We start from the raw sequence: 25,649 nt of genomic DNA, 5'->3' as shown, positions 1-25,649 counted from the left end.
AAAGGTTTAATCAGGGCCCTGAGCTGCTGTTCTAGTCAATGCAATTTTTGTTAAACTGCAGCAGTGGATTCTGGAGCGGCCCCAGTAAATCACAGGAGCCAAAAGCAGGTTTCTCCTCAGAGGAACGCTTTGCTCCCGCTAGGACTGACACGGATCGTGGGCTTGGGGTGCTGCTACCCTGGCTCCTCTGCTTCCCCTGGGGCTGGGGAGCCACCTTTCCCCCCGAAACTCTCAGTAGTAGCCTCGTGGGTGGGTTGGGATGGATGGGCTGGAGCACTTGGCGGGAGGATGAGCGTGGGCAGGTCTGTCCCAGCCCAGCGCTGCCTCCCGGGATTTGAGGGTAAGGAACCTTTACTGAGCCACCAAAATTCCTTATTCTGCACCATTCCTTGCATCCTGCTGCCTTGGGAAAGCCTTTTAGGGGCAAATGTTCAGAGCTGAAACATAAAAACCCTCCTTCCATCCAGCCTGATCTGCCAGTCCCTGTTGCGGGACCCTTTCCTTCCCCACACCCTCCTCGGTGGGAAGCACAGGGAGAATGGGAATTATCCCTGCATAGGGAGGACCTGCAGAACTCCCCCAGCCCCAGATTAGCCACGCCCTGAAAATCAGCAAGGGGCAGCTGTACCAGCAAAGAAAAATAATCAAAGAAAGGAAAATAGGTGTGAATTTAATGTGAAAGCTATATCACAGTGCAAATTTTTCCACCTGCCCGCCAAGTTTTTCTCCTGAGGTTAATTTTTTTTTTTTTTTTTAAATTATTTTCTCTTCTGTTTTAACGTAAACGTTTCTGTACAAAAAAAACCCAAAACGCTTCGGATTCTCTTCAGGTGCGTTCGTTCCTCCCGGAGCAGGCAGGTATGAAAAAAAACAAACAGAAACAGAGTTAAGGCTGCAGCTTCTTCTCCTTTGCTGGCAGAAACGCAGTTCTTGGCGGGGCTGAGCTCCCCGACTCACGGGGGTGTTGCCGCGTAAGCGATGCAGGTTCTCTCCGCCCCGACAGTTTTAAAGTTTGCTGAGGTGGAATGTACAGGATTTACAGCGATTTACAACTACCTAAGGTGGAAAACTCGTTGGAGAAGCTCTCTCTCCCTTCGAGCACGGGTGGCAGGATCCGTGTGTTTAACTGGGACGCCCTGTTGAAACACACACCCAGGGCTGTTTGTGCCACCCGTGACTCTGCTGGCAAAAAAAAAAAAAAAAAAAAAAAAAAAAAAAAAGACAAATTTCATGGATTTTGGCTTCACGTGAAATGCAGCTGTTTCTTTCCCAGCTGAGCAGCTAAAATCTAATTCAGTTTTCAATGGCTTGTGCTGTTGGTGTAGCAAACTGCTGAATTCCCATGGTCTGGGTAGGGAGAAGGGAGGAGTTTCCCTGGATATTGCACATAAAGGATAACACCTCTACATGAAACATGCTCGCTATATTAAGAGTATGCAGGAAATTCTGTTTAGCCATGAGTTTGCCACAGCCTAAATTTTAGGTCGAACTGCCCCAAAAAGGAGTGACCAGGAACCGGTTTTGCCTTATTTGTAAACATTTTCACAGTATCTCAGGAGTTCTGTTAGGATTTATCTACCCTGCCCTCTCCCAGACTTATGGCTTTTTAGAGTCAGTGAAACGATCTGTTTGGCAAACAGTGAGGTTCTCTAAATAGCTGCCAGTCTGGTACACTGAAGAAAATGTCATGCACTAGAAGAGCCTTAGAGGGGGGAGAAATTATCAATATTACACTCCAAATACTTGAAGAGAAATTCCTACTCGATGGGGAGTTAGTTTTTTTGCATCCCGATATTTCTAGGACTCTTGTTTCTAAACCTACGTTAGTTACACGTCTGTGTGTACATTATTTAGAAGTTCTTTACTACAGTACTTTTGTACATGCGGTGTTTATTACTAAATGTAAAGAGAAAGTAGTTACATAAGGCATATGTACAGTATTTTGTTGGATTGCAGGTCCCTCTGCTCACCTTCCCCTTAAAGCTGCAAGGCCCATTTCACAGAGGTTTGTCCCCCAGCTTGTGGAACTGTCCTAAAACACGTAAAAACCAGAGTCAAGGTCCGCTTGGATGAATTAGTCCTTCCTTTTAAACCCCTTGCTCGTATTTCTGTTGCATTTGGGTGGGTTTTTTTCGTGGTGGATAAACCTGGAGGTCTGACCCTGGAGAGGTGGAACCAGCAGTCACTGCCAGGGTGGGGATGGAGATTCCACCATCCCCAGTGGGTATTGCAGCTTTACCCCACGCCTTGGAGTCTGTGAATCTCTGGAGCTGGAATCGGGTAGGCAGATATTTCGCATCTGGAGTTTTTATTTTCCAGGGTTTGAGAATCGTAGGAAGGAAAAAAAAAAAAAGAATTAAAGGCGTGTCGCAGAAAGAAACCGGGAGCCAAGAGGGAGAAGACGAAGGAAGTGGTGTGGCCTTTGTGCCTCTGTTGGTTCTACACTTTGGACTCGCTCTCCAAGTTGGCCACGTCACCGTTTCTTTCATTTTGGTCTTCCTGATTCTTCTCCTCCTCCTCGGTTTCCAGCTCCGCGTGCTGGTCCAGCTTGCTGGAAACAGACCACGTGAGGGGCAGTTCTGCTCGGCTGGCCATCTCTGCCAGCTCTTTGGCACTGTAAACTGGGGTGTTGGTCTCATAGGTTTCATGAAAACTGTTGTAGTCAACCTCATAAAACCCGTCCTCCAGGGTGAGGACGGGGGTGAAGCGATAACCCCAGAGGATCTCGCTCGTGATGTAGGAGCTTCGGGCTTGGCAGGTCATCCCTGGAACAGAGAAGGAAGAAGTGCTGTAATAAGGACCTGCTGCTTGCCCAAATCTTTAATTATTTAATCATTTTTTTCCCATCTAATAAAAGAAATGTATGAAAGAAACACCAGAAAAGAAATCAGGTTTGACATCGTATGAATTTGAGCTTAGAAAGCAGTTTTAGGGTGTAAACATCTCTGACGCCCTTTCCTTCTGTGCATGTGCATAATAACCAGTGCTAAGTCTGTCAGCAAAGACCAACACATCTTTATCCAGTGCAGTCCTTCTTCCTGGATTTCATCAACTCACCTGCTGAAGGGTCTGTCAGGTGGTTTACCAAGAGTGTCTGTGCCATCCTCCGGGTCCCACTGCCAAGTTCAGCACTTGCCCAGACTAACAGGAATTTACACAACAGCATTCCTCTGCTGGAACCCACCCCCGAGCCTGTCACCCCAAAACTTGACTCCTCTGAAGGTAGGAGTCACTTTTTAGTTACAATGATTTGAGAGTTGGGCTGGTGGCCAATGCACAAATATCACCAAAAACGCTGAAGGACGTGTGATAGTGGCTGATATTGAATTGGGATAAGTGGGACTAATTTCTCTGCTACATTCCCTTCACAGCTCTGCTGAACTTCACTCTACAGGGCAAAAAAAATGCTGTTTTTTGCTCAGAGGCAGCTCTTCCAAGCTCAGTGCAGCGCCCAGAGTGTCCTCTGGGTGAAGAAACACCTGGCCATGGCAGGGACCTGTGACTTGGAGAACCTGCTTCATCTCACACCAACATCTTGGAGAAGCACTACATTAAAATATTAATGCTCGGGAGTGGAAGGGAAAACCCAGCTGAGCAGGAAAAATATCAGGAGAAATGAATCTAAGAGGCAAAAACATGATGCCAACAAAATAGGAGTACATGGAGAGAATGTGATGATTTTCTTTTGATTATTGCACATTATTAGCCGTGTATGACTAAGCAAACTTCAGCTGAACAGTGTTTATTGAATACAGAGCAAATAAAGTTACTTAACCTGCCACACTTCACTTATTTAGAAGATAATCACAAGCAATTAAAAGAGATGTTTAATTTAGAGAGCACAAATGGCAGACTTTAGAAATGTCCATTTTCTCTCTGCACTGGTAAAGTCACATGGATGGGCTCGTGAAGAGCCAATACTGGGAGTTTATTGTCCCCAGTCTTTTTTCAGGGTTGTGCAAAGTGCTCCAGGTAATTCTGCCCTCGTTCTTGCTCTCATATCTTGCTTCTGAGGGGTGAAAACTGCTGTTTCTGGGCGCTCTGTATTTCTCACTTGCGGTGTTACCTTTAGGAAGACGTTTCCCAGCTGCCACCACACTGTGGTACTTCAGCCCTTCTCCAGTGCTTTCCTTCACTTCCTGCAGTGCCTTGGATCCTGTGGAGCACTGGCTGTCAGGGAAAGCTGTTGTGGGAAAGCTGCTGCACTGGACCCAGCAAAACCCCCTCTGTTCTCCTGCCGTGCTCTCTGATCCTAATTTCTCTTTCTTAATGTCTGATAGAAATATTTAAGCCTTCGGTTTTCTCTTTGTTCTTGCAGGACAAGACAGGTTTGCATTTCAGTTCTCAAGCAATGCACGAATGGGAATACCAAGGTCTTACCATTTTTCTTTTCCTTTCACAGGTGGGAAGGGTGGAAGGACAATAAACCCTGTGACAAAATCGCCTCTTGTGTGATGTCTCGTGTGATTTTTAGTCTAAAGGGTACTTTTCCCCCACAAAATGATGGAGGGAGAGGAATGTGGCAGCTCAAAGAGCTCTTGGGTGACAACAAGCTCCTGCAGCTCCAGGCTGGGACAGAGGGGATGGAAAGGATTGGGAAAGGCCATGGGAGTGCTGGTGACAGAGGCTGGACACGAGCCTGGGTGTGCCCAGGGGGAAAAGAGGCCAATGGAAGCTGGTTGGGATCAGGGATAGTGTGGGCACAGCCCAGGGCAGGGATCGTCCCCTGTGCTGGCACCACTGAGGGACCTCCAGGGCTGTGCCCAGGTCTGGAACCTCATGGAAGAGAGACCTGGAGGGGCTGGAGCGTGTGCAGGGAAGGGAACGGAGCTGGGAAGGGGCTGGAGCAGCAGGAGGGGCTGAGGGAGCTGGGGGGGCTCAGCCTGGAGCAAAGGAGGCTCAGGGGGGACCTTCTGGCTCTGCAACCCCCTGACAGGAGGGGGGAGCCGGGGGGGGTCGGGCTCTGCTGCCAGGGAACAAGGGACAGGAGGAGAGGGAACGGCCTCCAGCTGTGCCAGGGGAGGCTCAGGTGGGCCAGGAGGAGGAATTTCCTGCTGGAAAGGGTGGTGAGGCCTTGGCAGGGGCTGCCCAGGGAGGTTTGGAGTGCCCAGCCCTGGAGGTGTCCCAGGAAGGCCTGGCCGTGGCACTCAGTGCTCTGGGCTGGGGGACAAGGTGGGCATGGGGCACAGGGGGGATCCATGGGCTGGGAGGGCTTTGCCAACCCAAATGATTCCATGGTTCTGTGAAACCAGGGCAGTGGGCAGATGACCCCACTGGTCTGGGCAACCACTTGCCCCTGCACATCCCAGAGACCACTCTCTGAGGGTCCCCCCCCGTCTGTCCTGGCAGGGTGGGATGGCAGCAGCGGGATCAGGCTGCAGTGCCAGGGCTTGTTCTCCCACCATTCCCCTCCCTGCAAACTGCGTTTTAGAGGGGCTGATGAGACCTCTGAGGGTTGCCCTTAACTGCTGTCTCACTCCAGGCATTTCTAATGAGCAGTAATGAGGGGGTTTTATGATGTTTAATGTTCAATTAGTTGGTTTTAACCAGCAGCAGAGGAGTCACCACTTCTCTGTGGAAGACACACACACCACGGTGGATCCTGTTCCTATCACTCCCCGTGCCCCCATTCCCGGGTCAGAACTCTGCAGTGTGAGTGGGAAGCTGAATTTTGATCCTTGTTATATCAGAGGAGGCAAACTAAATGATGGGGAGCTTTTTTTTTTGAGGTAGCCAAGTTGACTCAGTGTAATGGGTTTGTGACCACCACACTCAGCAACACTTTTATTTTTTTGCTTTCACATGGGAACAAAAAAGGTCCTGCTGCCAGTGTTGAGATTAGCATCATGTGTCTAAAATCAGCAGTTAGTTGCTACTTGGGACAATCTCGTTACCATACAAGCAGTGTAGTTAAAACTTGAATTTATCCTCTAAATTCTTATTATTCCTGTCCAACAGCAACAGGCTCCAGAGCATGGGCTGCAGTGGCTCCCTCTGCCTGGCTGGGAGTGTGGACTCTATTTCAGTGCACCCTGTCAGCAGTTTTCCTTGCAGGCAGAAGGAAAGGTTTTATTAAAACTTAATATTTGCACCGTGCAGCCTAAGGAAATGGCAGAAAAAAATTCCCCTAAGCTGTTGCTGAGAGGTGGGCAAGGTTACAACCCACCTTTAACTGAGCAGGATTAATAACAAAGTTGATGCCACCTCCAGGTTCATTCCTCTTGAGAAGTTGCCTTGTGCAGTTATTTTGAGGTTCTGGTTTGTTCATCCTGTCTGCTGCTATTTAGGCTTCTGTTTTAAAGGGTTTGGGGTGGTGACTTGATGCATTCCCTCACACTGCACTTAATTTAAGATTTCGTGGCAGGTTTTACAATCATATGTTGTGTCCTGCACTCTCACCACGCAGTATTTCCCTGTGTGATGGGAGCCATCAAAAAAATAAAATGCTTTGAAATAGTCAGGGGAAAAAGGGGACCTCAGAATCACGGTCTCAAACACATGTTTGGGCTGAAATACAGTGATTTTTCAACTCTAGGTCAGCCTACTGTAGTTTACACAGTAACAGCCTCTTTCAGCTTACTCAAGGCAGTCTTTTTTACAACAGGGCTTTTTCTTTTCAAATTCCACTCCTGTAATAAAAAAAGGGGCTCTAAATGAAATGAGGGGGACAAGAATTATGGCCCATGGCTGACTCCATCTCTCTGACAGCGGCAGCGTGAAGTGATTTTGAGGTTCACGAGTTTCCTGCTGGTACTTTGCAGAACAGACTTTCTGCTGCACTAAATTTTGTGGGATAACCCCTAAGAATGACCTGATTTCAATCATTACATGGGAATTTTACCTCACAGTTCAACCTGGAGCAAGACCTCAGCAGCAAAGGACTCAGGGGTGCACAGAAAACAGTGGTGTCCCCGTTTCTGGGGTGAGAGGAGTTTTACTCCCGTACAGCAGAAGTACAAAATTTGGTCTGGGGTCTCCAGATGGAAATTAAAACTTCCATGCCCATATGTGATGCTCCTGTTCTGTTGCTTTCTCCCTGCCTGTGTTCATAACAAACTTTGCTGAGGTATCGCCGTGGAGGTTTTGATCTACTCTGTCAGAAGTTTCATTTCTATCGTGAGAACCTTTAAAAAACCAAAACCAAACACGTAGGAAGGTTAATTAACCTCTTGAGGTTAATTCCTGCAGCCTCTGTGTGCTCAGGACGGAGCTGCTCTGCTGCAGGAGTTAGGAAGGGAGAGGTGCTGACCTGTGGTGTCAGAGCTGAGTTTTGCACCTTGCCCAGGGTGAGGGTGAGAAGGTTGGAGAATTTTATTTAATCCCTGTGATCACAGAATCATACAATGGTTTGAGTTGGAAGAGGCCTTAAACAGAACCCAGTTCCAACTCCCTGCCATGGGCAGGGACACCTTCCACTAACCCAGGTTGCTCCAAGCCCCATCCAACCTGGCCTTGGACACTTCCAGGGATCCAGGGGCAGCCACAGCTTCTCTGGGCAATCTGTGCCAGGGCCTCCCCACCCTCACAGGGAAGAATTTCTTCTCAGTATTCCATCTAACCCTGTTCTCCTTCATCATAAAGCCATTTCCCCCGTGTCCTGTCACTTGACGCCCTTGTGGAAAGTCCCTCTCCAAAATAGTCCCTGTCCAACGACAGGAACATTGAGGCAATCAGCTGAATGTGCACCTTTGCCTCTGAAACTCCAGTCTGGTGCTCATAAAAAGCTCCAGTGACTTTCCAGGTTTGCATCCCAGCACTGCTCCTGTGTTCCTGAGGGGTCACCCAGCAGCCTGTGGGAGCCTCTGCCCCGGGTGACCTTTTGCTCTCAAATAGATTTGGTGTGAGGTTTGTCAGTCTGCTATTTTTAGGTGTTAAGGAGAGTAAGAAGGCAATGTGTGCTCCAAAAAAACAAGCAGGAGGCTGGGAGTCAAGAACCCCTGATTGATACATCAGTTCTCCTGCAGACACCATGTGGGCTTTGGCAAAATTCCCCAACTTTGCTGGGTCTGGGTTATTGGTGTCCCACCAGGGACGTGCTGAGGTGTAAAAGCAGTAGAATTTTGCTGTCAAATCTGTACTAAACAGCTCTCCCTGGTGTGAAAATGAGGAGTGTTTTGGAGGGTACCTCGAAAAAAGGACAGAGATTTAAGAGTAAAATTTCCACGGTGCCACCAAGCCAGTGGCAGAAACATTCCATGAGGGTTAATTGGTTCTCTTTAATCAAGGTAAAAAGAAGAAAGCAAAGAAAGCAAAAGGTCTTGTTGTACCCTAAATTCAGTGATTTTTTTTTTTTTTTTAAAGCCCAAAGCACAGAATGGTTTGGGTTGGAAGGGACCTCAAAGATCATCCCATTCCAACCCCCTGCCATGGGCAGGGACACCTTCCACCAGCCCAGGTTGCTCCAAGCCCCATCCAACCTGGCCTTGGACACTTCCAGGGATCCAGGGGCAGCCACAGCTTCTCTGGGCAACCTGGGCCAGGGCCTCCCCACCCTCACAGCCAAGAATTCCTTCCCAATATCCCATCTAACCCTGCCCTCTGGCACTTTGAATCCATTCCTCCTTGTCCTGTCCCTCCATGTCCTCATGAAAAGTCCCTCTCCAGGTGACATTGCTGTAAAATGTTGCAAATACCTTGCTCTGACAAGATATTTTTCCTTTCCTTTTTGCATTTAGGGACATCTAACAAGTTTATTTGAGTAAACACCTCATATTTTTATATATGTATATATATATGTATATACATATATATCTCTTCCAATTCAGAGCTAGCAAAGGGGGATTCCCAGAGGTTCTGATGACTTGGTTCAGGACACACCTGCAAATTGGATGTTTATCTTACCCTGAGCAATGTCTAAAACTCTTGAAAGAAGTAAACTCTGGACAGGTGCCTGTGAGCATTCTAAGTTCTCTTTGCCTCAGCTTGTCTGGGGACGTGTGTGTGGAACCCTCCTGTTGTGGGTTGTGGGAGAGGAAAGCAGTGGGGACAGATGATTTTTTTATTCTTCTAAGAATATAAGGAATTAACTTTCTTTGGGCTTTGTTTGTTTTCTTTTTCTTTTTTTCTTTTTTTTTTTTTTTTTTTTTTAATTTTAAAACTACTGTGGCTTTTATTTTTTTTTCCCTGTAAATCTGAGTAATTGGGTATTTCTGCTTTCACATTTCCTGATCAGACCGAGAAGCCAATCACTATATTTGAAATTTTTCAGCTAACACCATCTGTGAATTCTGCCCAGAGGTCTTTGTGGCAGCTCCTGCCTTTGTCTCACAGCTGATGATGGGACCCAGGGAGCAACTCCACAGCAGAAAATCCGAGTTTTCGTGGAATGAGTGGGCTGGAGCAGCTGCCCTGACCACCACCACCAGCAATAAAATCCCATCTCCGTGGGAGGTGTCACATCTTATCAGGTCACATTTGCACGAAGATGAATTTGCAAAGGAAATGGAGCTGATGGGAGGCCGTAATTTCAAGTCAACTGAACTTTCTGATGCTCCAAAATCTATTTCATTCTCAACGAGGTGAAAACAAATAAACAAGTATAAAAAAAAAATCGATATAAAGTTAAATTCTAAACAAAGTCTAACTTGGATCAGTCAAAGCGTTCTACTTTATTCTGAAATGTGACATATTGTATAAAACAACACCTAAATTAGAAAAAAATGGACTTGCTTTAGTCTTTTCCAAACTATTAAAAATATATGTTTTTCCCCCAGCAGGAGATTTCAATGCCAGTGAAATTCTATTTTCCACTGGAAAAAAGGCTGAGTTAAAAATGTTTAACTTAATTGGTTAGTGTTTCTTCTCCCAGGAATTAAATATACCCCACTGAGTAGCTTGTATCTTATTTATTGCTTTCCTGTGCCTAAATTCTGCTTTTTTGTGTCGAAATTCTGCTTTTTTGCATTGAAATTCTGCTTTTTTTGCAGGTAGCTTAGTCTGAGAAATTAAACACAGCGAGGCCAGGAAACCTTGTCTGATTCAGCCTCAAATGTGCTGCCACTTTTAGCCACCAACACTTTATATATTCTCAATAAACAACTCCCAAATAGATGAATGACTATTCAGCCAATATTTAACCTTCATTTAGCCTTATTTTCATGCCATGCCCAGCAAATCAAGCTGCCTGTGTGAATTTTAATGTGTTTTTTTTGGTTTTTTTTTTTCAGCTGTGCTGGTTGAAATGGGTGATGATTCTATTTTCCTGTGATATTTATTATATCAAATAACGTTTGACCAGACAAGGGAGAGAAGCTCCTTCCAGAACTGGCACTCGGAGTCCTTGGAAACAGGAAACTCGATTCTGTGGAGCTGGAACATGAAGTGCCAGGATTTTGTGCCCTGCTCTCTGTGTTTGACTGTGGGGATACATTTATGGATTCTGTGGTTTCTCAGGCGTGGAAGGAAGTGCTTCATTTCTCCTGGCAGGTGGAAAATCAGGATCGATGGGAATTTTGTCCAAAAGAAGCTGCAGGACACGTTGGCTCAGCTCCCAAAATGCAAAGTGCTGAGTAAGGAGAAGACCTGACCTGACCTTTTGAAAATACATTGCTTCTAATCCATGGGCTTCCTCCTGAATCCTGCCCTGCAAGATGGGATGTCCTTCCCTGGTGTGGCACAGGGGCATTTTTTTCCCCAATTCCTTGACAATCATCCAGGAACAGGCAGGCAGGGAGTTGATTCCAGCTGCTGTCTCCCTGGAGAAGGGTCATGGCAGGATTTTTTGCTGAGCAGCGAGAGCTGATCCAGAGTTAAGGGCAGGGAGGATCCTGGGTGGATCTGCCTGGAACAGAGAGGATCCAAGGTGGATCTGCATGGAACCAAGAGGATCCTGGGTGCCAGGGAGTGTGGAGAAGACCCCTGGCAGTACATTAAGTACCAATAGTCCTGTTGATGGCTTTGGATCTCTCCACTGTCTTGCTTGGTTGCTTCCATAACAGAGAGGGGGACCAGTCAGCAAGAACCAAAGCCTTTCCTTGGATTCAGAGTTCTGGTTGGCTCCCTGTTTCTTTTCCACAGTCAGGATGTATGGGGCTCTGAGCAACCTGGGCTGGTGGAAGGTGTCCCTGCCCATGGCAGGGGGTGGAACTGGATAATCTTTAAGGTCCCTTCCAACCCAAACAGCTCCACGAGCCTGCGACTCTGTGATTCCTCCAGGGGCTCTGAGTTCCCTGCCCTTTCCCTCACCTTTTAGGAAGAGCTGGAGGGTCACAGGAAAAGCAAGTTTTGGATAAAAGAAAGGTGAAGAAGGAGCTACCTGAGCTGTTGAACTACTGATCTTGGGGAAGAAGGCAGCAGAACAGCTCCTGCTCTCCTCTACTCTGCACAAACCCAAAGGCTACATGAGATGAGCACCTCAGGAGCAGGTTCCTCCCTTTCCACTCCTGGCTGGAGAAGCAGAAGGTGGGAATGGGGCAGATATGAATTGCAGGTGGGAGTAGAAGATACATGACCCAGAAATGTGCATGAAATGACCCTTCATGTCCTGGGCTGATCCCCCAGTGTGGGCAGCAGGGCAGGGGGGGATTGTGCCCCTCTGCCCCCTCAGGGGAGACCCCCCTGCAGAGCTGCTCCAGCCCTGGGGAACAGCCCAGCAAGGACATGGAGCTACTGGAGAGAGTCCAGAGCAGGCACCAGGAGGATCCCAGGGCTGGAGCAGCTCTGCTGGGAGGAAAGGCTGGGAGAGCTGGGATTGTTCAACCTGGAGAAGAGAAGCTTTGGAGTGACCTGATTGTGGCCTTGCAGGGCCTGAAGGAGCTCCAGGAAAGATGGAAAAAGGCTATTTCCAAAGGCTGGAGTGACAGGACATGGGGGAATGGCTTCAAAGTGACAGAGAGTAGGATTAGACGGGATATTGGGAAGAAATTGTTGGCTGTGGGAGTGATGGGACACTGGAACCAGTCTCCCAGAGAAGCTGTGGCTGTCCTTGGATCCCTGGAAGTGTCCAAGGCCAGGTTAGATGGAGCTCTGAGCAACCTGGTCTAGTGGAAGGTGTCCCTGCCCATGGCAGAGAGTGGGAACTGGATGATCTTTGAGGTCCCTTCCAACCCAAACCATTCTGTGATTCTGTGAAATGCATTTTGCCTTGGATAAGGGTCAAAAGCATTGTTTATGTGGGAGCTCTTCCAGCATGGGAACCTTTCAGGCACACGGAAAAGTACATCTTCCTGCTGTATTGGCTTTATTCTACACAAAGCACAACATATGCAACCCCCCTGGAGAACATGTATTTAGCACACAGTGGTGATGGTACTAAAACAAGGCATGTTTGGGCATTGCAGAATTCCCACATCAGCATTAATGCCAAGGGATGGCTGGGAGAAAAACCCCTTTGGTTGGAACGATGCTTGCTGTGAAAGCAGCATTCTCTGTAACAGTTTGTACCTGCTGCACACTTGTGCTGCCATGACTGTGAGATAAACAGTCAATTAAAATTAGATGTGTGATCTATTCCACCACTTGCTGTGCAGGCTTCTCCAGCACATAATTTGACTCTGCATGTCTTTGGATGGTTCCTTTTGTTTCTCTCCTCAAAATGCTCACCCAGAGAGAAGAACATCCGAGGTTTCATCTCCCCCAAACTTTCCTGACTCGGAGCTTTTTATAAAGATTTGTCACGTTTTACCGTGGAAATGTTTGTGAACCCAGGATTAAAGACAAAGCAGCGTGTACACACAGCTTGGCAGGCTGGAAAATTCAGGAAATAGGGGAAGATCACCGGCTTTTTTGACAGCAGAACCTGTGAATCACCCGCCAAGTGTTCCGGTGGATGTTTCTGGTTTTGTGGTTTTGTTAAAACCCGGTCTGGGCTGTTGTGAAAGCAGAGGGGGAGATGAAAAGAGCTCAGCACAAAGCACTCCTTTCTTCCAGGTGAGCAGTGAGGTGGGGAAATGCAACAAAAATAAAGAGAAAACACGTTTTATCCGAAAATGGCCGGAATTTTGGGTGAGCAACAACACTTCAGTGGGGTTGCCCGGGTGGTTTTGTAACGGTGCATCCTTTCAGGTGGGCTGGAACCAGCCAAACATGGGTAGGTGGTACTTGCTTTTAGAAGAGGCAGCTTGAAGAAATCAGCTTTTCTAAAGATAGCCCAGTTTCAGAGATTAGATTTCTGACTTGTGTTTCACCTAAAGAGTACCAAGAGGACGGGGGTAGAGGTGCTCAGAAGAAAACTCTAAATCCCAAGCTCTGGGAAGAGGAGGAGGAGGAGGAGGAAGATCTGGGCTGGTTTTGTTGATATTTCAAATAATAGGTTTGGATAGTGGCCCTTATACCCTTTAATTTTCTCTGTGGGAGAGAGTTTAAGCAACCAAACACTTGTTCATGTCGTTATTTAACATGTGATTGATCAGCTCCTTTACAAAAATCTCTGTCAGGGAAACCATCAACTGCACTAAACTTAAAGCTCATCTGTCATAGCAGTGATCTTTAATTAAAATTTAAATTAGGTTTATTGATATCTTCATCACAACAAAAGCCTCAGCCAATCCCAGGCTTGGTGCAGCTCTGATTTTTGATGAACTTTTGCAGGCCTTCCAGCAGTTATGCAAAGAAAATCATCTGTGCTGTTAAAATCCTCCCACTGAACAGCAAGTGGGTTTCGATTTTTTTTTTCCTCCTTAATTTTTTTTTTTTTTATTTCAGTTCATAGGATGAGACATTAAGTTGATGCTTTCAGGTTAATAATATTTGGCTATCTGACAACTTCAGCAGCCTATTTTTTGAAGTGCAGGATTGAGCAGGAACCAGCTGCCTGGGGGAATGAGATGCAAAATCTTTCACTTCTGAAACTATTTAATATTCCAGTTCTGTCAAAATTTGTATCCATATTTTAGCTGCCTGGAATCCTGTCCAATAATAGTGGCTATTAATGTACCTGCTAAGAGATCAATGAACGTTTTGGAAAAATTAATATTTCGCTTGACTTTAATTGACTTTGGTTTTATTTGAGGTGGTGAGGATGAAACTGAGTTGGATATTTAATTACTGCCTGGAATTTAGCAATGGATCCAATAAAGGAGAGTATCAGCAGTAGAGTTGGGATTTTAGGAAAGCTTCAGTACTCCTCTCCTGATATTTCTATTCTGGGAAAAAATGGGAACAACACACTCCAAGCTCCAAGTAGCACTTTTCTCAAAGCCTGAACTGACTTAGAAGGGAGGAGGGAGCAAAAAATCAGCAAAAAGTTGTCTTGTTCTATTCCTTACTGTTTAAACTAATAATATTTAAACCAATTTTTTTCTGGGAGGAGCACAGACAAATCAGTCCTTGGCAATATGTGTCAGATTTTGCCACAACCTGTTCAAAGAGGTGATGGAGCAGGGAAATTTTAAGTTTCTTTGACATTTCATTTATGGAAGTAACAAAGAGTTTTAAGTGTCTCAAAATTCTCCTTAGTTTAACAATATTTGTTGCAGCTGGTGAGGAAAAATTGGTTTTTAAGGGAAAAATAACGAACTCGAGAAGAGGTGGCTCTGTATGGGGAAAGCTCTCTGGGGAAGAAAGAGGAGGGTGCTCACATCCAAAATTGCCCAGTTCCCGGAGGAGATGATGGAAAGGAGCCTGAAATTAAATTACTGGGCTTTCAAAGTAAGGAAAACCTCGTACAGAAGCCTCCATAATGTCTGTTTTCCTGGGGAATTCATTTCAGTTCAACACTGAGGGTGGGGTTTTGTGCTCAGCAAAGACGTGAAGTTTTTCCTCCTGGCACAAAAAGTACTTTTTTTTTGGGAAAGGGATGAAGGTCTCAGGGAGTTGTGGAGGATGAAAATCTTTTGGATACACGGGACATGAGCTGTCCCTGGCAGTGCTTCCAGCTCTCCTGCCGTGGGTTGTTCCGTCCTCTGCATCAGTCATGAGGTGGCACTCTTCTACCAGCAGAGACTGCTCACAGAGCTTTGGAAGCGCCTGTGTGTGCCTAAACCAAGGGAAAAAGAAGTAAAACCTGGAAAATCTTGTGGAGGGATTGTTGCAGAAGTTGCTTTCGAGATGTCTGGGCAGGCAGGAGATGAGGCATGGCCGGGATGCTCCGTGTCTGTGGCAGGGATGTATTTCAGGATACACCTCACTGACCTCTCTTGGAGTTACAGTTTAGCGGTTTCCTTGATTTTCTTGTGACTCCCGGACAGATCTGAGGGATTTCTGCACACCAGACCATGTTCTTCTCCATGACAAGCACAGTTACACGGTGTCTCTCTCACAGATTTTATTCCTACTGCCAGACCACTGCTAATTTGGAGCCCTTCATTGATATACACATTGTACAACAAGCTCCTAAGGCTGGACATCCTTCACTCTGGAGCTGTCCTGCCTCTCAAAAAACACCAGGCTCCCAGTTTTGGAGGTAAACAGGGAAAAAACCAAACCCCAGGCGATTCTGGCTGAAGGGATCTGTCTCCAACATTGCACAGGAGTGTTTAAAGGGAGGTTTTAATGTTGAAAGCACAGTGCCAAACTCTGGTCTCAGTCAGCAGCAACTCAAACCAGCAGCACCTTCCATCAGGATTTAGCTATTCCAGACTGCTGACCTGACTCAGAGCTCCACAGTTTTACACCTCCATGGGATCCTTGCTAAGTCCCCAGCACTCCAACAGATGTCTGTGAGGCAGCATCCTCTGGCTCCTGCTGTGTTCCCGAGGCAGGCTTAACCTCCAGGATGGGAAAGAGAAATAAAACTTGGCATGTTGTCTTTGAAAACTTGCTGACCCCTTATACAGGCAGATAGTGAGTGGACAAGGGGTTTAAACTGAAGGAAGGCAGGTTTAGATGGGATATTAGGAAGAAATTCTTGGCTATGAGGGTGGGGAGGCCCTGGCCCAGGTTGCCCAGAGAAGCTGTGGCTGCCCTTGGACCCCTGGAAGTGTCCAAGGCCAGGTTGGATGGGGCTTGGAGCAACCTGGGCTAGTGGGAGGTGTCCCTGCCCATGGCATTGGAGGATCTTTGAGGTCCCTTCCAACCCAAATCATTCTGTGATTCTCTCCATGCTTGCAGTGAACCAGGGCTGAACTCCTGCCTGGCTGATCTGAGATCAGCATGGGCAGAGCTGTCCCAAAGAGTGAACACTTTTTTTTACTTTTTAACCACACATTTCTACAGAGAAAATGGAGAAAAAATTGCAATTGCTTATTCCCAGCAGGAATGGGAGTACTGGAAATTAATTAAAAAATGCAGCTTCCCCTACCCCCCCCCTTTAAAAAGGCCCAAATCCTGACATTACACGTGGCTTTAAGAAGCAATGACAGAGCTGGACATGCCTTATGTACATAGAGCAGTAGCTGAAACACATTTAATAAAACCTAGATTATTTGCTCCTTGTGTTTCCCATCAATTCTTAAATTCCATTTTATTCCCATTTTGCTGGAGGTGCAGGTCAATGCAAATGCAACAATATAAGCACAGAATGTGTTTTGCCAATAAGTTTGCATGAGAATCCAGAAGCTCAGTGGGGAATAAATTACTGAGGCTCAGAAAGAATAACACCAGTAATGTTTGTCTCTTATTTCCCATCAGTTTTTATCTGAGGGCCTCAAGGAAAGGACATGTTGTTATTTTTGTTTTCCAGTGGGGAAGTTGAGGCAGAGAATGGAGATTTGCCCCAAGGTCTCAGAGAAGGTGTGCAGCAAAGAAAGGCTGCCATGGCAGGGATGTTTCCATTCTGATATCCATGGGGGGAAATTCTGGCTCTCTGCTGCCCTTTGACGTGAGCCAGGAGGATTTTTTGGCCTAGGGCACTGATTTGGTTTTCGTGGAGAGCTGAAGTTTGGGAACAACACTTTTTTCAGACCCTGTTGCTTCAACACAAAGCTTCTTCTCGTTGTTAGGGTCTCAGCAGAGCTCAACATCTTTCCTAAGGCCATTTCTCTCCTTTGTTTTGAGCAGAGCAGGGTAAGGCAGCAAAACAGGAGAGGTTGTTTCGGGAGCAGAAGGTGGATGGGATGAATCCTGTCATGGAATATGAACAGGTTTTCCTGGAGTCACAGCTGTGCTTCCTCAGCCCTTTCCTGTTCTTCTCTGGGGGGGTGGAGCTCCCCCCTTCTTTTAATCATGCTGAGAACTTTGTGCTGCCAGGACGAAGGAGGTTTTGCCTGGGGGTGCTGTGGTGACACGAGGCTGTGCCATGTGCACACACAGGGACACGGATGGGGAGACAGGACAGGGATTTGGAGATGCTCCTGTGCCCAAAATAGCAACTCCTTGGTGTGTGAGCCTCGGAAAGCCTCAGTCCCTTCAAATGCATAATGAGACTGGTTGATTATCATCAAGTGAAATTTGCTGGTGTGGTATGAAGGGAGGAGAAGAGAATTTAAGGGCCAGCAGCAAGAAGACAACAGACTTCAGAGTGACACTAGGGCATTGTTACAAGGAAATAACTGGGAAATCATGGATCAGGATATGTGGATGCCCCATCCCTGGAAATGGTCAAGGCCAAGTTGGATGTGAAACTATTTCCAGCGGCCTGGAGTGACAGGACAAGGAGGAATGGCTTCAAACTACCAGAGAGCAGGGTTAGATGGGATATTGGGAAGGAATTCTTGGCTGGGAGGGTGGGGAGGCCCTGGCACAGGTTGCCCAGAGAAGCTGTGGCTGCCCCTGGATCCCTGGAAGTGTCCAAGGCCAGGTTGGATGGGGCTTGGAGCAACCTGGGCTAGTGAAAGGTGTCCCTGCCTATGGTAAGGGATGATTTTTAAGGCCACTTTCAACCCCAACCATTCTATGATTCTCTGATTATAAGCACATGATGAAAATGAACAAAAAAAATCACCCCAAAATGCTGTGGCATGAAGGGATTGAATCAGTCAACACAACACGTGAAGTTCAGCTGCACCATCACAGCGTAGAAACGTTTGGGTTTTACATTTTTTGGTAAAGTTTATTGGCATTTCCTCATTTTCTCCCTTTCCCCCTCACAAAAAACATTTGTTGTGCAGAAAGCTTGACTTGATTTCTAATTTGGGGAAGATGCTGGAGCAAAACTCCTAATCCTTCTTCTGCACTTTACGGGGGTTGTATTACACAATTTGGCTACAAGAAAGCCCTGTAATAAATGACAGCTCCTTCAGCCTCTTGGCAGCACACGGCCCACCATCAGTCTTGTAAACGGCCCCATAACCATCGAAAAGCCAAAATAATTTGGAGCTGTGGTTCAACACCTTATTAATCACAGAGCAGAGGGTTTGCTCTGATTTCACCAGGAATGCTAATGCAAAAAAAAAAAAACAACCCCGTGGTTCTCTCAGGAACCAGCACGGGGATTAAATCGTGTGCTGCTGCCGTGATTGACTGCAGGCTTCAAGGCCAGGATTTCAGGGACGTTCCTCAAAGTCTGGTCAAGTCTGAAGGCTTTCATTAATAAATCCCAATGTGAACTTGAACAGGTTGTTTGTGTGTCCGTGGAGGGGGGGGTGTGTGTCTGTCAGTGAAAGAATAGTGGATTAATGTAGTTTATTTTCCTGACTGATACTGAGAAAGAAAAGTATTGGAGCGAGTCCAGAGGAGGCACCAAGAGGATCCCAGGGCTGGAGCAGCTCTGCTGGGAGGAAAGGCTGGGAGAGCTGGGATTGTTCAGCCTGGAGAAGAGAAGCTTTGGGGTGACCTGATTGTGGCCTTCCAGGACTTGAAGGAGCTCCAAGAAAGATGGAGAGAGACTATTTCCAAGGGATGGAGTGACAGGACAAGAGGGAATGGCTTCAAACTGAGAGAGGGCAGGATTAGATGGGATATTGGGAAGAAATTCCTGGCTGGGAGGGTGGGGAGGCCCTGGCCCAGGTTGCCCAGAGAAGCTGTGGCTGCCCCTGGATCTCTGGAAGTGTCCAAGACCAGGTTGGAGAGGTCTTGGAGCAACCTGGTCTAGTGGAAGGTGTCCCTGCCCATGGCAGGATTTGGAATGGGATGATCTTTGAGGTCCCTTCCAACCCAAACCATTCCATGATTCTGTGGACTATGAAATGGTTCACTTGTGAACCAACTGCTTGTGATCTGTGCATTTTGGCCTAACTAATGACCTCAATTCCACAGGCTTCCAACCAGGGGGCCAATGGGTCCAAATCCAGTGACAAGGTGATGACTCAACCCAAGCTTCACAAAAGTCAAAGGTATCTTCTTGCTGCATTTCCTGGCTTTTGGAAGTGAATGGTTTTAATCTGGATGAGGGTGGGCAGCAAAAGTCTCTACAGGAATGGGGTCACTCTCCAGGATCCTTTTGGGGAATTTCTCCAGTTTTCCACATGACTGCTGGATCACAGGAATGTTGCAACAACAAAAGAACTCATTCAAAGGAAATCACCCCGAGATAATGAGGATGACCTGTTTTATTGATCTCTAAAAGGTACAACTCAGCTTCATGAACACTGCAATAGTGTGGCAACAACACCACAGGAACCTTCCCCTCCAGCCAGAACCATGTTCAAGCAGATCAGGCTGATCTGCTGCTACTGTGTTGTACCTTGATCTAAATTGCTGTGAACAACTGTCTCAAAAGAAGGAGCACAGTCAGAGCCCTGACACTGCAAAACTCCTGGATAATGCTGTGGCTTGTTGCTAGTGGGAGAAAGACGGAGATCAGCCTTTCTGCAGTGTCATATTTAAGAGAGGGAGAGCTCCAGCCATAACTGATGACGTGTGATGCTCCAGGGGAGGACAGCTTGGATTTTTAAGAAGCTCTGAATGTCTTGTTTTCCCACAAGCTCTGCCATCTCCCCTGATAAGCTAATTTTAAAAGTTAATGGACTAGATCCTTCAGTGTGCTAATGCTGCATTGTGCTGCTCCAGAGGTGCAGAACAGCACTAGAGGAGCCTCTTTCTGCTCCTGGTGTTTTCCCTCTGTCCTAAGGCAATATGGACCAACCAGAAGGGATCTTCCAAGAGCCCAGGAATGCCTGGAGCAAAGACTTCTGGGGGAGAAGTGGGATGAGAGATGTCACCACACATCCTGATTCCGAGGGCTTTGGGACTGTAGGCTGACAGCAAAACTAATTTACAAGCTGCAGACAGAAAAAAATATTCCCAAGACTGGAAGAGCACTGGAAGAGCCCGGGTGGTGTTTTGCATTGACACCACTCCTCCACCCAGCCAGGAGATGTGGGTCCCTGCTTCTTCTGGCTGCACACTTGGAAGAAGGCGTGAAAAACAGCGAGGGATAAATGGTTCCTTGCAATAATTCCCTCAGCTGTGCTGACTAAACACACAATTCCTTTCTTTTCTTTTTTTTGGTGTGAGTTCCACCCACTGACACGTGGCCATGGTCAGCGCTCGCCGTGCTGAGGAGGCACCAGCTGCTCTGGGATCTGAGGAGGAGCAGGAGGATGACCCAGCAGGGCACTGACACATCAGCTCTGCAGCCAGCAGGGAGTCTGAACTGAAGGCTCATTCTGTGGGGTGAACCATCTCCCCAGATCCTGCCAGACATCCATGTGCTAACTCTGCGTTTACGTGATCCAAACCAGGGGTTTTTGTGGATATTCTGGAAAGCCACAAGGTGCAGCAGCATTAATACACCACTGACTGTGGCAACATCTGTCAGGAAGAAGAGGAGGCTGCCAGGGAGCTGTGACAACTTTAATTGGCCCTTTCAAGCCAGGGAGAGAGACTAAAAGAGGGACTGAGTGGATGGAGAGAGCCCCAAGCCCTGCTCTATGTTTGGCTCACCCTTCTCATGAGGATTGAAGCCCACAGGGAACAGAATGACCAGGGCAGCTAAAAAAGGGAACAGCAGTGAATAGACAATCAGACTGGTCACTGCTACAACTTGGTGCCAGCATTTGGCAAGAGGTTAAACTTCTTGTGGCTTAATTCTGTCACCATTCACAATTCCAGACTCTTCCGACTCAGATTGGATGTTTTCCACACAAGGGCTCAAGGTTGTTGTTGCTGTTTTTCAGTTGAAGGAATGATTTCACTGGAATTAGTCCAAAACTAAGGATGTGGACAGGTCTTGAGCACAGCTGATGGTTCTCCTCCATTGCAGGTGAATAGACTGACTTTGGGCCCCAGACAGTTTTCCTTCCTCTCTTTCCCAGGAATGCAACACAGGGCATAAATGCACAGGTCCAATCCATGCTGAACACCAAACACCTTACCTATCATTTCATCTCTACAGTGAGAATCAAAACCTGTGCTTATCTTCAAGGTGATCATCACCTGAGACCAGAATAACTGGTCAATATTCAATAACTGTGGATAGTTTCCGTTTGGGTAAAAACGGACCAAATGGAACTTTTCTGTTTTTACTGAGGCAAAAGACTGAGGAATGAACTCCAGTGGCAACTAAAATTCAGTAGTTTTCATCAGACATTTTTGATGTTGTCTTTTTAATACAAACACAAAATATCAAACCTAAAAAACAACCAACCATCACATCTGGCACACAATCCTCCTGATGCTGGGAGGCTGTGAACCACTTCTGGTGCGTTTCATAGAATTCCAGAATCACTGAGGTTGGAAAAGATCTCCAAGACCATCGAGTCCAACCTGTGCCTGATCCCCACCTTGTCCCCCAGCCCAGAGCACTGAGTGCCACGGCCAGGCCTTCCTGGGACACCTCCAGGGTGGGGACTCCAAACCTCCCTGGGGCTTGGCAGCCCCTTCCAAGACCTCACCACCCTTTCCAGCAAGAAATTCCTCCTGATGTCCAGTTGTGCTGCATCAAGTCTGTAGATGCTGCAGCAGCAGGGATTTAAGGATGGGACAAGAAGGAGTTCCCTGGGAAAACAATAAGGACACCCAAGAGGGAATGTTTCTTCCTGGGAAAAACATCAATTACAAATGGAGTCTCCCTTCTTGGGGCAGTCGGGAAAGGCTGGTGGGAAAGGATAGAGCACTGGGAAAGCTGAAGGACAGAACAGCAACTGGAGAGGTCAAGAGCATCTTTTCTCTTTCCCTGGGGACCTGAGCTGCTGGGAACAACCAAAAGGGCAAGTCTGAGTTTTCCTTCTCTGTCCCTGTTGTGCCAAAAGTGAGGAAGCAGAGGGTTAATCAGCTGGAACACACATGGAATCACAGAATGGTTTGGGTTGGAAAGGACCTTAAAAATCATCTTGTTCCACCCTCTTCCATAGGCAGGGACACCTTCCAATGTCCCAGGTTGCTCCAAGCCTCATCCAATGTGGCCTTGAGCAGCCCTAAATCTCAGTGTTTTATGGCAACATGGGGAGCCAGAACCCTCAGGGTGCACCTGCACATTGGCAGCACCAGGACACAACCTGGGGTGGGAATAGAAATAGCTGGTGAAGTTTTGAACTGTGCACATGAATGTGAGCTACCAGAGCAAGTTTCACATGTTCAGTAGGGTCGTGAATGTATTTTCTGGGTCTTGAGCCATTCTGGGCCTGGTACCAGTCACACTCCTGCTCCTGGTACCAGTCACACTCCTGCTCCTGGTTTCACAATTGAGCATTTTGAGGTGATCAGTTCAGGTAAATCAGAGATGAATGTGATTCAGGGCTGCTCTGTCTTAAGGGAGGGCAGTGGGGATGGTAGAAAAAAACTTTCTTTACTTTTTCCTTTTGTCTGTTCACTTTCCTTGTCAAAAAAATGACAGTGTGTCAAACTGACACACCACCAGGTATAATCTTGAGCTGAATGAAGGCTGTAATTTGATTAAGGGGCTCTGACAGGTTTCGAAACAATGGCAGAGTTTTGAGAACGAACCTGGAGGATTTAATTCAATAACAGTGTAGGTGCTGCACAATATAGTTTTCATAAATCTTTCCTGCTGTAGCAGCTGGAACATCCCTCCATCTCCTGATCCTGCTGAATTCAGAGGGACTGAACGGAGCTGAGAGACCTTGTGAAAGGGCAGCTAATGAAGTGAAAATTCAGGGAGGTTGGAGTCAGCAAATGAAGACCTGCAGTGATTTGACAGCTGCTGTGAAAGGAGAAGGGGAAGGAGCTGAAACTCTCACAAAACACAGAACTGGTGTGAGATTAATTTCTTGGCTCCCAGTTCAGATCTGTGACACAAAGTTAATAAACCACTGACAAAGGCTGCACTCACACACGGGGGGGCTGCTACAAAACCAGTTGAGACTCAGTAGAGTTGATTAAAGCACAGGCACAGAGCTCGAGGTGAACAGCTGTGGGCCAGAATTGAAGAGGTTTTTTCAATTGTGCTTCCCCAGAAAGTGTTAAAATTCCTTTCTTCTGTGCACAATCTGAGAGGAATCAGGCACATGGATCAGACCTAACTAGTTTGAGCTTTAACAGACCACGTTCACTTGGACTCTGGTTGGCAGATAAACAGATGGAGTGGCCTTATGGAGCCTCCAGGGGAAAGCTGGTTCATACATTGCCCATTGTCTTCGACATTTTGGATAGAAGAATTTGGACATAAGCAGGTTAAAACAAACGAGTGTTTTCCTGTTCATCCAGCACCATGAAGGACTGATCCCTAATTTCTGGTGGAGGCAGAGTTAGATCACTGGGCTGTCTGTGGGACACAGGCTTCACTTCTTTGGAGACAAACATCACAATAAATCCGGGTGTCTCCAGTCCCCAGAGAGAAGCAAGACTCAATCCTCTGCTGGAAGGGAAGGAATCTCTTTTTCATTCCTGAGAGTCTCCTTCAGCAGCACCCACGCACTGTTCCTTGTATTGGAAACTTAATAACTTCACTTGAAAATCATGTCTTTCTGATGGCAGTGGCAATAACATGACTTTTAAACAAGTAGAGGAGACTGTCGCTGAAGTGGAGCCAGCTCCGTGGGAGTCAGATGATTAAGGTAGATGGGATGTAGGAGGGGAGAAATACTATCATTTGGAAAAAAATACTGTATTTTGAACAGGTTTAATGTTCTCTTCCAGGGAAGTGGGGTTGTTATTATTAAGAGCATTACCAACATTAGATGCAGGGCTTTGATTCTCTGTTGTAATTGTTCACATCCATGCAAATTGCCTGCAAAATGAGTCTAAGCTACCACTGAGCTGTGCAGTTGAGGTCTGGCAGAGCTCTGTGCTCACTTTTTCAGGTGTGGAAACAAAGAGGCAGAGGGTGAGAGGAGAGGGATTTTCTCTCCCCATCTGAATCATGCCAGACTAAAAGATATTGCACTAAATCTATCTCGGATGGTCTATTAATTGGGGTTCATATTTAGGCCTGAAGTACTGCTCAAATGGTATTTTCTTAATTTGAATCTTAATCTTAGTGGTCTTGCATTCCATTCTGACACTAGGGAGAGGAGAGGAAGACAAAAACCTGCACCAAACCCCTAATAAATAGAGTATCTGAGGCAGATTTAGTGCAATATCTTTTGATCTGGAGCGACCCAGATGGAGAGGGCAAATCCCTCTCCTCTCACCCTCTACCTCTTTCTTTCCACACCTGAAACAGTGAGCACACAGGTCCCCCAGACCTCAACAAATAGATCTCAGATATTCTATTTATTGGGGTTCATATTTAGGCCTCAAGTACTGCTCACATGGCATTTTATTTTTCTAATCAAATGGTCTTGCATCCCATTGTTCTGGCACGAGGGAGAGGGGAGGAAGAAGAAAACTTGCAACAAAAAAACTAATAAATGGAGTATCTGAGATAGATTTAATGTAATATCTTTTAGTCTGGATGTAAAATCTCAGCATAGTGATTATGGAAATGTAATAAGCCCTGGTGATGATGCAGTTAGACCTGACTCAAAGCAAAGACTTTCTGCTGATTTAATGAACTCAGGGTGTTCTCACACTCCCTGGCAACTGCTTAATCTCAGGGTTTCAGCATCTTGATACAAACAAATGCCCTCTGGGTAGCAGCAATACCTTCCAAAAGGTTGTGTTTTACTATCAAAATGGTTTTGTGCCCTCGAAAAAACACCTTCTCCACCACCAAATTTCCTTTTTTCCTCCTTGACAAACTTGTACAACTCTCAAACCCTCAGAAGAATAAGATAAACCACAACCTGTCCTCGAAATACCTGATGCCAGGTGGAAGAAAGCAGATATTTTCTTTCTTAGCACAATTATTGGGCTCTGAATTTGCAGTGGAGGAACTGATTGACCCTGAGCTAGAACCAAAATGACAACTGGCTGCTGTGTAACTCAACCTCTGGGCCCACAAGGTGATCTGTGTTACATTTTGATTTATGCCAATTCCTCTAATCTGTTTTAGCAAGTATATTTTGATTTATATCAATTCCCACATATGGAAGCCCCACATCCACAAAAATAGTTAGAGGACCCTGTTACTCATTTGCTACTTTGCCTGGGATTTGAGTGACCTGGGATTTGAGTGGCCTGGGCCCAAACACTTTCCCTGGTGCTTATTGCAATCTTATAAACTCAGAGTTTTTTAGCAAATTCTGGTTAAAATTTAATTGAGAAAAGGATGTTTCTTCCCTGGCAGATTACAACCGTTTCCAGGGTCTCTTCAGCACCAGGCCAATAATGAAAAATCAAGATTTTACAGCCTGGAGAACAGAAGGGAACCACCCCAGAACAAATATTGCTTTTACAAGATTTTCTAGGCTGAGCTGACTGTGATTACGTGACATCTATGGAAAATAGAGTTGCTGTATAACAACCACCACCTGCTTGGAATATCCTCTTTCCATCAGCATGGCTTCATCATTTAGTTGCAGTGGGATGCCACAGGGGCTCACGATAAAGACATTATAATCCATAAATTCCAGCATGGATTTATGAGACAACCTGCATTTTCTGTTCTTCCA

At 46.5% G+C, this 25,649-nt stretch overlaps 1 protein-coding gene across 1 annotated transcript in view; it reads right to left on the bottom strand.

Moving 5' to 3' along the window:
* Nucleotides 1-1,870: 1,870 nt before the first annotated feature.
* KCNJ6 (potassium inwardly rectifying channel subfamily J member 6) overlaps nt 1,871-25,649 on the bottom strand; it is a 39,353-nt gene continuing 15,574 nt past the window's right edge. The window contains exon 2 of the mRNA XM_027715962.2: nt 1,871-2,765. Coding sequence (XP_027571763.1) covers nt 2,440-2,765 — 326 coding nt within the window. The 3' untranslated portion in view covers nt 1,871-2,439. The remainder of the gene's footprint in view (nt 2,766-25,649) is intronic.

Source organism: Pipra filicauda, unplaced genomic scaffold (assembly GCF_003945595.2).
Source record: "Pipra filicauda isolate LSUMZ 115617 unplaced genomic scaffold, ASM394559v2 scaffold552_size545530_pilon, whole genome shotgun sequence".
NCBI classification, from domain to species: Eukaryota; Metazoa; Chordata; class Aves; order Passeriformes; family Pipridae; genus Pipra; species Pipra filicauda.
The sequence above is the reverse complement of the archived record's forward strand: the minus strand, read 5'-3'. Positions and strand labels throughout refer to the sequence as shown.